Genomic DNA, 11,674 nt, shown 5'->3' with positions numbered 1-11,674 from the left:
CATTGTCAGAGTGCAGTTTTTTATATAATGCTATAATAAACATGATCATTTGTACAATTTACTTACCTTATACTTGTTGACAAACAATGAAGCTTTACCAAAGATTTATGATGCAAAGATACTTGAGTTTGTCTGAATAGTTACTTTAAGTACAAGCACGTTTTGCTTATATTTTTTATAATTTTCATTATGTATTTTTTTTTCTCTGTATTTGCTATCTATGTAAATTGAACCATAGTAAGTTGAACTCGGAAGCAATTGTGCAAGTAGTACGTTATATCTTTTTGCGTAAAATAATTTAAATGGTACATGCAATTGAAATGCAAATGCAAATCAGTGAATAACTTTTATTTACGCGTCATTGGGGTTTGTTTTTATCTTATTTAATATTTATTATCATTAGATTAAAGGCACTGCTGAAATGCACAGCATTTTTCATATTTTTGTTCAAACTGCGTCTTTTCCAGCGCGCAGTTTTTAGTGACTTGCGATGAATAGCACAACACCGTCAGTGCGCGTGAGTGAACGCGCTCATGATTCCGTCTGGAAACAAATGAACTGACGCTACAGAACAGTTGTGTGAGTAAGTGAATAAAATGGACAAAGACAACCTCTCTGTGGTCGTGCACTTTAAAGGAGAGCTCAGACTGTGTAATTTTTAATGAATTTTAGCTGAAGATTTGAACCCTGATTGCAGTTTATAATTGCAGATTTGCTTTAATTTTAATAGGAATAGCGTTTCATTCCGGGACCAAATGTCACTATACATTTTTCAATAGAGCGTGATAAACACGTAAACATTAATGCTAATTTATTAATTTGCTGGATCTTTATTGAAGAGGTGTTACGCTTAGAACAACCGTACTTTTGAATAAATGTACATGTTTCTGGTTTAATGTTTGTATTCAACAGGAGACAAGAGTTACCGTTGAGCCTGGAGTTACACGAGAAATAGATGAGTTCTTTAAATCTGCACACTACAGTACAATCTGTCTCCCAGCATTTTCTTCTGTGCCACTCCTCCAGATGATGGTACCCTCTGCAGATACTACAAACACAATGTAAACTGCTGCTACAAGTCAAATCACTATTACTGGATGAAAAATATAATTTAGTGCAATTTAAACATACATGTGATCTTACCCTTGTCAGTGGGCATTCATGCTGGCAGGAGTCACTCTTGGAAGCTCAGTGTTTGTCTGTGGTGCAGGTCAGTCGTCTATAATGATTACACGTGTTTGTGCAACTGTTACACATTAACTAGCCAATCAGTATAATGATCTCTGACTTCATGGCTGCAATGGACATGAAGTCAGAGATCATTACACTTATTGGTTACTTAGTGTGTCAGGATGGTAAAACAGTTGGTGCTTGCTAATTTAAAATCACTGATAGTATGCATTTTTTTCAGAATGTCATCTCTGTTACATGACTTTTGGGATGTGTGACTGTTGTATATAGCTAAAAATAGACTGTATATGTGTTTGTTTTTATCAACATAGGACCAATTGGGCTGGTGTATTTATTGGTGGCTAAATCCATGGGTGCAACAAGTAATAATAAGTCATGCATCCAGTGTTATGTGAAAGGGAATTAATAAATTGGACTTTATGTATTATTTATTTTAGATCTATACTCTGATCGGCTTGCTAAGGCTAAAGAGATGGGGGCAGACTTCCTGCTTCCAGTTTTGATTTTTTTTTTAAATATTATCCTCTTATAATAGCTTTTAGTTTAAGAGTTTACTAATGTCAATCTTGTTTATAAACAGCTAATTTTTACAAATGATATCTCATACTTGAAGTAACCTTAAAGCACAGTATATAACTCTTTGACTAGGTTTAATTATGCTTATCATGTTTTTGTATCCTTATTTGATTCTTCATCGTTTATGAAAAAGACTGTAGTGTATTTTAATAACCTCTAGGGGGAGCAGTGATCTTCAAAATTGGAGAATGATTGTTGCTCTCACACACGCTCGTGATGAATAGCCTCTATCTTGCTATAAAGCTTGGCAATGTCCCTCTAATCTCTCCTAAGATCAGATAAAGGAGTTTCATTATTGGGTGTTTTTTTCTTATTCTTTCCATGACTATGTCAGTGTCCGAGAAATGTGAGCTGGCTGAACTGATTTCCAACTTTGAGACTCAAATCTGTGCTCATTAGGTCCATAATATGCGATGAGGGATCTATTTTAAAGTTCTGGAAGCCGGCCACTGTTAGAAGCAGTTGGCATAGATTTTGTATCAAGCTTCCAGGTTGTATGACCCACTCAGGCTTCATGCAATTCTTTAGTTCCCAAATAAATCGCCAGGGAATCAAAGGTAAAACAATATGAAGGGCTTATATTACACTTTATTGTTATTTTGCCATAGTGTCATTTTAAGATGCATGCAGACAGGTATACATGTTCATGTATTATTGGCTGTTTCATGTCTCTTTTTTTTTTTATTACAATTTTCAAAAGCTTTCTTACGCGGCGGTAAGGCTTTTGGTCACAGTGTCTTATTTTCCTAAGGCCAAAGCCTCACAAAGATACAATGGGACTGACAGTGATTCCTACATGGACACAGTACTAAACAAGGTAAACGTTTATGTACAGACATTCTAATACTGCTTAAGGAAGTGGACACACTATTAACAACACTATTACATTCACCACCGACTCAAATGAGTTGCAGCTGGGCATACACAAAAAAGCACACGTAAAAAATAAACTTTTGTGTTTGAAACAAACTTCATTTACAGCATGGCAAGAGAATGTTTTGATTATTACAGCATGGGAGAAGTCCAGAAATTGTTTACATATGGCATTTTACAAAAGATTCACTTGCTTGTATGTAAAAAAAAAAAAAGCTACTCAAAATTTGCTCAGTCTTTAATGCCCACTAGATGACATTTATCCATTAATGAAGGCTGGCGATGTGAAACGATTCTCCTTTGTTGATAAAGTCCCTGCTGATACTAGTCAGTCTTTCAAAGTACGATGAGTCTGGAGTATGTATTATGTATGTACTTATTGAGCATATTTCTTTTTTAAAAGTGTCATGCCACATAATTATTTGCCACATTTACTGCAGTAAGTTCAGTTATTTATATGTAAGGGACGTGTATGGATTTGGTGTGCATTTGATTTGAATAAATGTAAAATTCAATGACAACTGGATCAAGTATAATATCCAATATATTACATTTATAAAAAAAAAAATACTAAAAAGTAGCAACAGAAAAAAAATTCTGGAATGGTCGCTTGATGTTTGGGGCTTCTTCTGTCTGGACTTCTCACTCTGGCTTTTCCATTCCTTTCTGATATTGATATAACAATTACATTATTTACAAAACAAACTTGCATCTCTCCACTAAGTCCACATGTATGTAATTGTAAATAAATGTAAACATAGTAGCATCCAAATCAAATGTACAAAGCCCCCCTTTCGTTACGCAGAAAGGACTTGAGATGCATTGAGTCATTTTCATCTGACTATGCACACACCCAAGAGCAGACGTGGCAAATCAAAAAGAATCCACACTATGCAGTAATGACACACCATATCTCTTAAGTAACGTTAGCAGACAGCAAGAGTGATGAGAGTTATTTTTGGTGAAGATAAAAGGAGAAAGGTGACTGCTGCATTCAGACATTTCCCAGTGCCCAGAGTTGTGTATCTCAGCAGAAGTCCACCTCAGATCATATATACATAGGAGTCTCCTGACCAGTCAAGAGTCTAAACATGGCAGCTGGCATAGTCTTCATGTGGATCTGTTCCAGAACAAAGAAAGATCTTTTTTTACTAAAAAGCATTAATAGCATTAATATACTATGTATTATTCCACTAAACGTCTCGGTTACGTATGTAACCCTCATTCCCTGAAGGAGGGAACGGAGACATCACCTCGATACTGATGAATTGGGGGATCTCCAGTTCATCTAATGTTGAATTTTCTACTCATCAAAGAATCCCAAATAATGGTTTCAAAGTAGCACAACTGTTTTCAACATTGATAATAATAAGATATGTTTTTTAAACACCAAATCAGCACATTAAAATGATTTCTGAAGGATCATGTTACGCTCAAAACTGGAGTAATGGCTACTAAAAATTCAGCTTTGTCATTACAGGAATAAATGGCATTTTAAAATTATATATATATGGTATACGATGGAAACATAAAAAAAGCATCAAACTTTCAAATGGTAGAATATACTGTATTATATAGGGCTTACCTCGCCGACAGAATTGGAGAGAGCCTGAACGATTTTTTCATGTGCTGTGGCCACAACACTTTGGCCGTTTATCTCAATAATACGATGACCAACCCGCACACCTCCTCTCTCTGCGATCCCTCCTCGCATTAGACTACAGATCTGAGGACCACAAAAAAAAAAGTTAGTAACAATGAGATGTCAATACTTTATTTCAGACGTCCTGTTTCTCCATACTCACAATGCCATTCTGCACACTAAAACCCAACTGGTATTTGAGGTCTGGCCTCTTAATGAGAACTGTGGTAACAGGAGGGCAGCTCACAATGTTTAGCTTCACCTGCACCTGATTCTTCAGACCCTGATGGAGATATACAAAACATACAGTACATGTGATTATATTACTCAGTGCGATCTCATCTGCACTGTATTATTACACTGGGATCATAACAATAGGAGATGAAGATTGCATTGCCTTTGTGACCACTTTATTGATTGCCCTGTGGTGTTTCAGCAGCCCTGAACCACAGACCCTTAATAACCAGCTACTCAGAAAAACACAGATGGATTCATGGCTGAGCCAAGATTCGGCCCACTGCGCACTGTGACAGCCCAACCCTATGCACACCTTGATGATTCCCTGACAGGTGGCGAGAGGAAGCCCCACCAGGCTGGTGTTGTTGATTGACATGATCTGGTCACCGATGCTGAGCTTTCCAGAACGGGCGGCAGGACCTCCATTCATCATGTTTGCCAGGATGACGGTGGGCAGAATGGAGCCCCAGCCAGACTCCACAATAACTATGCCCAGAATCTCCCCCTTCTGCTTCTCCAGCTGCAACTGATGGAGGAGAGAGATGGAGAGAGTCAGAGGAATAGGCAAGGGATTGGGGTTGATTGCCAATAAAATTGATTATTGTTCAAATAACCTAGACACTTACATGTAAAAGTTTTTTTTTAATATATATATATATATATATATATATATATATATATATATATATATATATATACATTTAGTAAAACTTATAACAGTTTTCTTTTTTTTATATGCATTTAAAAATGTAATGTATTCCTGTGATGACAAATTTTTCAAAAATAATTTTAATATGCTGATTTGGTGCTCAAGAAACATTTCTTCTTAATATGACAATTGGCTGAGCTCTTAAATGGGCGGGTCTTTGCAACAAACTGTCATTAACTGAAACTGTGATTTACGTGACTGACAGCATTTGAGCTCAGAGAGAGATTTTAAATCTTTTTTGGAGCATTTAATTGACCATTTTGCATACTGGAGCATTATGTTTCATTTCAACATCACAGACAAGACCCCTTAAATGATCTGAGTACACAATTTTCTATCAAGTGACATCTGTGCTTTCACACTTCTGAAAAGCACCAGCCACCACTGACTATAAACACAACACTATGTTAAAGGGATAGTTCACCCAAAAATTTTAATTCTTTCATAATTTACTCACCCTCATGTCGTTCCAAACCTGTATGAGTTGCTTTCTTATGTTGAACATAAAAGAAGATATTTTGAAGACTGCTGGTAATCAAACAGTTGGTGGTTGCCATTGACTTCCATAGTATTTTTTTCCTACAAAGGTAGTCAATGGTAACCACCAACTGATTGATTACCAGCATTCTTCAAAATATCTTCTTTTTGGTTCAGCATTCATACAGGTTTGGAAAGTGAATAAATTATGACAATTTTAATTTTGGGGTATCTGAGTTCAACGGATGCTTTGGAAACTAGCTCAAAAATTACCAGTGGTTTTTATGGTATGTGTGTGTGTTTTCTTTTTCAACAAACGAAAGTACTGCTGTCCGTCATCACCGTCCACTGCTTTCTAGTAATCCCCCTTGTATTGAGCAGAAACGCATCAGTGTGCTGGGTCAGCTGTGTTCTAACACAAAGACAACACTTAATAGATTGGAAAGAGTCTGGCTGCTGACCTCTTTGCAGTTGTCAGAGTTTGAGAAGTGGATGAGGTCATCATTGTACATCTCCTGTGTGTTGATGATGTCGCTGTACTCTTTCTGGCTCAGGTCCTCTGGGTTGATTCCATTGGCTCTGAGGAATTCCTGGTAGGCCACGCTGAATGCCTGACCAATGGACTGTGCTATGAGCTGGGCCTGCATATGTTGGAGAAGAAAACCAGGTGAAACAACCACAAAGATATTTTTTTTTGTATACATTTGTCATTAATTATAAATTGGTTACACGATATATATAATCAGAACTAAATCATTACACATATCTTTAATTATGAGCCTTTTAAAGACATAAGCAAGTCAAGTCACATTTATCTTTATGCAATATAGATTTTTTTTAAAACAGCTTTAAAGTAATACAGAAAATAGCTGTGTCAATGCTGCAAAATTCATCAGTTACGAAACCAGTTCATTTTGATCCATAAAGCAGCTCTTAAGACAAAAGTGTCATTAGCTCAAGTCAGTTCAAAGTTGATTAAGTTTATTAAAATAACAGTGTTAAGTTGCAAAGTTAATCTGTTATGAAACCAGTTCGATAAAGCAGCTCTAAAGTATTCAAAATTGCCATTATTCAGCCCAGTGTAGTTCAGCGTTGATACTGAATTTCATTAACAGTGTCAATGGTGAAAATTCAACAAACTCAATACAGCTATTAAACAACTTTAAAGAAGACAATAGTGTTATTATTCAGTTCAAGTCAGTTCAATATTGACTCAATTCAGTTCAATAACAGTTTTGATGTTGCAAAGTTAATCAGTTAAGAAACCAATACAATGCTGCTATAAAGCAGCTCTAAAGAAGACAGCAGTGTTATTATCCAGCTCATATCAGTCTAAGTTTTATTCTCAACCAATGAAAGTGAAAGTGAAGTGACATTCAGCCAAGTATGGTGACCCATACTCAGAATTTGTGCTCTGCATTTAACCCATCCGAAGTGCACACACACAGAGCAGTGAACACACACACACACACTGTGAGCACACACCCGGAGCAGTGGGCAGCCATTTATGCTGCGGCACCCAGGGAGCAGTTGGGGGTTCGATGCCTTGCTCAAGGGCACCTAAGTCATGGTATTGAAGGTGGAGAGAGAACTGTACATGCACTCCCCCCACCCACAATTCCTGCCGGCCCGGGACTCGAACTCACAACCTTTCGATTGGGAGTCCGACTCTCTAACCATTAGGCCACGACTTCCCTTAATAGTGTCATTGTAGTAAAATCAATATTATTTTAAGCCCCAGCTGAGCAAAGCAACAATGACAAGGAACCTACACACCATCAGTTGAAAAAAACCTCAGGAGAAACCAGGCTCAATCAGAGAACCAGCTCTCATCTGGCCTAGAAGCACATTAGTTGTTGTACATAAATTATGTGCTTTTGGCAATACCTGAAAAACATTTATATAACACAAATCAATGCAGCAGATGAACACTGTGTCATTTTTTCACTTCATTGATTTGATATTCTGTGAATCTTCTCACTCATAGTGTATTATTGTCCATTGATTTCTCACTCTAGAACAGATTTAGGTTTTGGAACGGTTTCCGTAACCGCCAGCTGTCCTCTTTGAAGACACTGTGAGACGCTGGTGCTACAGTAGTGCTCACTGAGAAATGTGAATACACTGGCCTATTTCAAGCACTGCAACCTTATTCAAATCTTAGTGAATAATTTTCCATGGAAGCAGAAAAGTTGCTGGATTAAGGCTATTATACCAGTCTGTCGGCACTAGAATGCTAAAGAGGCGCAGTGGAAAAAAGGTTCACTCCCTTTGCTAATGATTGTGGCTGTTTTCTGATTTGACAGTACCCCGCAGGCGACGTGCGCACAGGTAGGGGTCATGCCATTAATAATGAAACATCCCAACATGTGTGCTGGCTTTGATTTTCACAGGAAACATGGCTGCTTCAGAGTTGAGCATCTATATCAGTCACAAAGAAAAATCAGACTGGCAGTGATCAGACTGCCAGAGAACTGACTGATTTATATGGGCCCCAAAGGAGGAACAAAGCAAAGTTATCAAAATTTAGGATGATAAAAACTTATATGACATGATAAATTGTGTGACACTGCTAAGTAGATAACTGAGATGTGATATGAAAAACAGATTTAGGATATAATAAATGTCACAGTGTCTGGGTTGTGTCCCTGGGTTTCCACTAGATGTCCTCCTTTCTCACGGTGTCTGTCACCTTATCACTTCCTGTCTCCTTATTTGGTCACCTTCCTCCTTGTTTAGGTAATTGATTGTTCCCCACCTGTCTCCTGTTTCCCCATCATCCTTTTGTGTATTTATACCCGGTCTGTCTGAGTCTGTGTCACGGAGTCCTTGTGTATGTTTCATGCTTTCCGTAGTCTTGCCCTTGCCGTGTGTTATTGTCTGTTTTCATGTTGTTTGGATATTCTGGTTTTGACCCTGCCTGGACTGTTTATGCTTTTTGGATTGCCCCTAAATAAACCGCATACCTGCATTTGGATCTCTCCGTGTTTCTTGAATCCCCTTCGTGACAGAAGGACTCTGTCGCACTGAGATCCAGCGGTATGTCTTTTTCCCGTTCCCCAGCCAAGATGGCGGAGCGGAGAGCTAAGTATCTCCGGCTGATCGCCCTCCGCCAAGAGGGCAATGAGGTGGGTGCCCTGGCACAGGTGTTCTGGTCCCTGGCCGAGGGTATGGGATACAACGATGCGGCCTTGAAGGACTACTTCAACGGCGGGCTGGATGATCCAGTGTCTCAGGAGGAGATGGTACATTTAGAGACACTGGAATACTGGGAGTTTGTGTACTATGTGCAGCATCGGCTTCTGTGGAATGCCCCAGCCACTCCGGTCTCTTCCGGTGGGGCGGTCCCCAGCCCAGCACCACAGCTCAAGATGGCCGCCAATCCAGGGCCACAGCACAAGATGGCCGCCAGCCCAGCGCCACAGCACAAGATGGCCGCCAGCCCAGCGCCACAGCACAAGGTGGCCGCCAGCTTGGGGCCACAGCACAAGATGGCCGACTCAACGCCTGAGTCTCCAGATAAGGTGTCACCGGCTCGCCAACATAGAGGGCGGAGGAGGAGGAGACAGGCGTCTACCGTTCCTCAAGGCCCAGAGGACGTTCCCGAGGCGGTGCCCGATGCTGTTCCGGAGACTGAGGCGGTGCCCGATGCTGTTCCGGAGGCCGAGGCGGTGCCCGATGCTTTTCCGGAGGCCGAGGCGGTGCCCGAAGCCGAGGCGGTGCCCGATGCTGTTTCGGAGGCCGAGGCGGTGCCCGATGCTGTTCCGGAGGCCGAGGCGGTGCCCGATGCCGAGGCGGTGCCCGATACTGTTCCGGAGGCCGAGGCGGTGCCCGATGCCGAGGCGGTGCCCGATGCCGAGGCGGTGCCCGATGCTGTTCCGGAGGCCGAGGCGGTGCCCGAAGCCGAGGCGGTGCCCGATACTGTTCCGGAGGCCGAGGCGGTGCCCGATGCCGAGGCGGTGCCCGATGCTGTTCCGGAGGCCGAGGCGGTGCCCGATGCCGAGGCGGTGCCCGATGCTGTTCCGGAGGCCGAGGCGGTGCCCGATGCCGAGGCGGTGCCCGATGCTGTTCCGGAGGCCGAGGCGGTGCCCGATGCTGTTCCGGAGGCCGAGGCGGTGCCCGATGCCGAGGCGGTGCCGATGCTGTTCCGGAGGCCGAGGCGGTGCCCGAAGCCGAGGCGGTGCCCGATACTGTTCCGGAGGCCGAGGCGGTGCCCGATGCCGAGGCGGTGCCCGATGCTGTTCCGGAGGCCGAGGCGGTGCCCGATGCCGAGGCGGTGCCCGATGCTGTTCCGGAGGCCGAGGCGGTGCCCGATGCCGAGGCGGTGCCCGATGCTGTTCCGGAGGCCGAGGCGGTGCCCGATGCCGAGGCGGTGCCCGATGCTGTTCCGGAGGCCGAGGCGGTGCCCGATGCCGAGGCGGTGCCCGATGCTGTTCCGGAGGCCGAGGCGGTGCCCGATGCCGAAGCGGTGCCCGATGCTGTTCCGGAGGCCGAGGCGGTGCCCGATGCCGAGGCGGTGCCCGATGCCGAGGCGGTGCCCGATGCTGTTCCGGAGGCCGAGGCGGTGCCCGATGCCGAGGCTGTTCCGGAGGCCGAGGCGGTGCCCGATGCCGAGGCTGTTCCGGAGGCCGAGGCGGTGCCCGATGCCGAGGCTGTTCCGGAGGCCGAGGCGGTGCCCGATGCCGATGCTGTTCCGGAGGGCGATGCGGTTCCGGAGGGCGAGGCGGTGCCCGATGCCGTTCCGGAGGCCGAGGCGGTGCCCGATGCCGTTCCGGAGGCCGAGGCGGTGCCCGATGCCGTTCCGGAGGCCGAGGCGGTGCCCGATGCCGTTCCCGATTCGGTGCCCAAGAACGGTCTAGAGTCAGGGCTAGTTCCTGTTGACCGTCCAGAGTCGAGTCAGGTCCCAGTGGACTCTCCAGAGTCAGGGCCAGTCACTGATGACCTTCCAGAGTCAGGGCGGGTCACCGTTGGACGTTCAGAGTCAAGTCAAGTCACTGGGTGGGCTGCTGCTCGGGCCTGTTGGACTCCGGCATCGACCACAGGGGGGTGGTGGTCATCCGCTCCGCCCTGGGGGACTCTGGCGTCGACCACGAGGACGTGGTGGTCCTCCGCTCCGCCCTGGGGGGCTTCCGCTCTGACCACGAGGACATGGTGGTCCTCTGCTCCGCCCTGGGGGGCGCTTGCCCTGACTACACGGTTGTGGTGGTCTTCTGCCCCGCCCTGGAGGACTCTGGCCTCGACCACAAGGACGTGGTGGTCTTCTGCCCCGCCCTGGGGGGCTTCATGTTGTTTTTTGTTTGTTGTTTTTGTATTTACTCCTGTCCCTGTTCCTCTCTGTAGTCTGGCCCTCCATCCCTCCCCCTGAACCTCCTCCAGTCCTCCTCCCTCCTGGTCTTCCTGTTTTGTGGTTACTTTCTGGTGCCTGTTTCCAATGTCTTTCTTTTCTGGCCCTCCATCCCTCCCCCTGAGCCTCCACCTGTCCGCCTCCCTCCTGGTCTGTTTTGTGTCTGTCGTGGAGCGTCTGGGAGCCGCTCCGTAGAGGGGGGGTTCTGTCACAGTGTCTGGGTTGTGTCCCTGGGTTTCCACTAGATGTCCTCCTTTCTCACGGTGTCTGTCACCTTATCACTTCCTGTCTCCTTATTTGGTCACCTTCCTCCTTGTTTAGGTAATTGATTGTTCCCCACCTGTCTCCTGTTTCCCCATCATCCTTTTGTGTATTTATACCCGGTCTGTCTGAGTCTGTGTCACGGAGTCCTTGTGTATGTTTCATGCTTTCCGTAGTCTTGCCCTTGCCGTGTGTTATTGTCTGTTTTCATGTTGTTTGGATATTCTGGTTTTGACCCTGCCTGGACTGTTTATGCTTTTTGGATTGCCCCTAAATAAACCGCATACCTGCATTTGGATCTCTCCGTGTTTCTTGAATCCCCTTCGTGACAATAAAGGCTCTATAAATGACTCATTTGTGGGCG

The 11,674-nt window shown here is 44.3% G+C and overlaps 1 protein-coding gene across 6 annotated transcripts in view; it reads right to left on the bottom strand.

Moving 5' to 3' along the window:
- Window positions 1-2,335: 2,335 nt before the first annotated feature.
- The window catches only part of apba2b (amyloid beta (A4) precursor protein-binding, family A, member 2b), a 93,111-nt gene continuing 83,772 nt past the window's right edge, over window positions 2,336-11,674 (bottom strand). For all 6 annotated transcript variants that reach the window (XM_059530076.1, XM_059530074.1, XM_059530077.1 and 3 more), the window contains 5 exons: window positions 6,167-6,346; window positions 4,833-5,045; window positions 4,446-4,565; window positions 4,226-4,366; window positions 2,336-3,760 (listed from right to left, as the gene is read on the bottom strand). In XM_059530076.1, coding sequence (XP_059386059.1) covers window positions 3,689-3,760; window positions 4,226-4,366; window positions 4,446-4,565; window positions 4,833-5,045; window positions 6,167-6,346 — 726 coding nt within the window. In that variant the 3' untranslated portion in view covers window positions 2,336-3,688. The remainder of the gene's footprint in view (window positions 3,761-4,225; window positions 4,367-4,445; window positions 4,566-4,832; window positions 5,046-6,166; window positions 6,347-11,674) is intronic.

The sequence above is a fragment of the Carassius carassius genome, chromosome 3 (genome assembly GCF_963082965.1).
Source record: "Carassius carassius chromosome 3, fCarCar2.1, whole genome shotgun sequence".
In the NCBI taxonomy this organism is placed as follows: Eukaryota; Metazoa; Chordata; class Actinopteri; order Cypriniformes; family Cyprinidae; genus Carassius; species Carassius carassius.
Note: the sequence above shows the minus strand (reverse complement) of the source record. Positions and strands in the feature narration are given on the sequence as shown.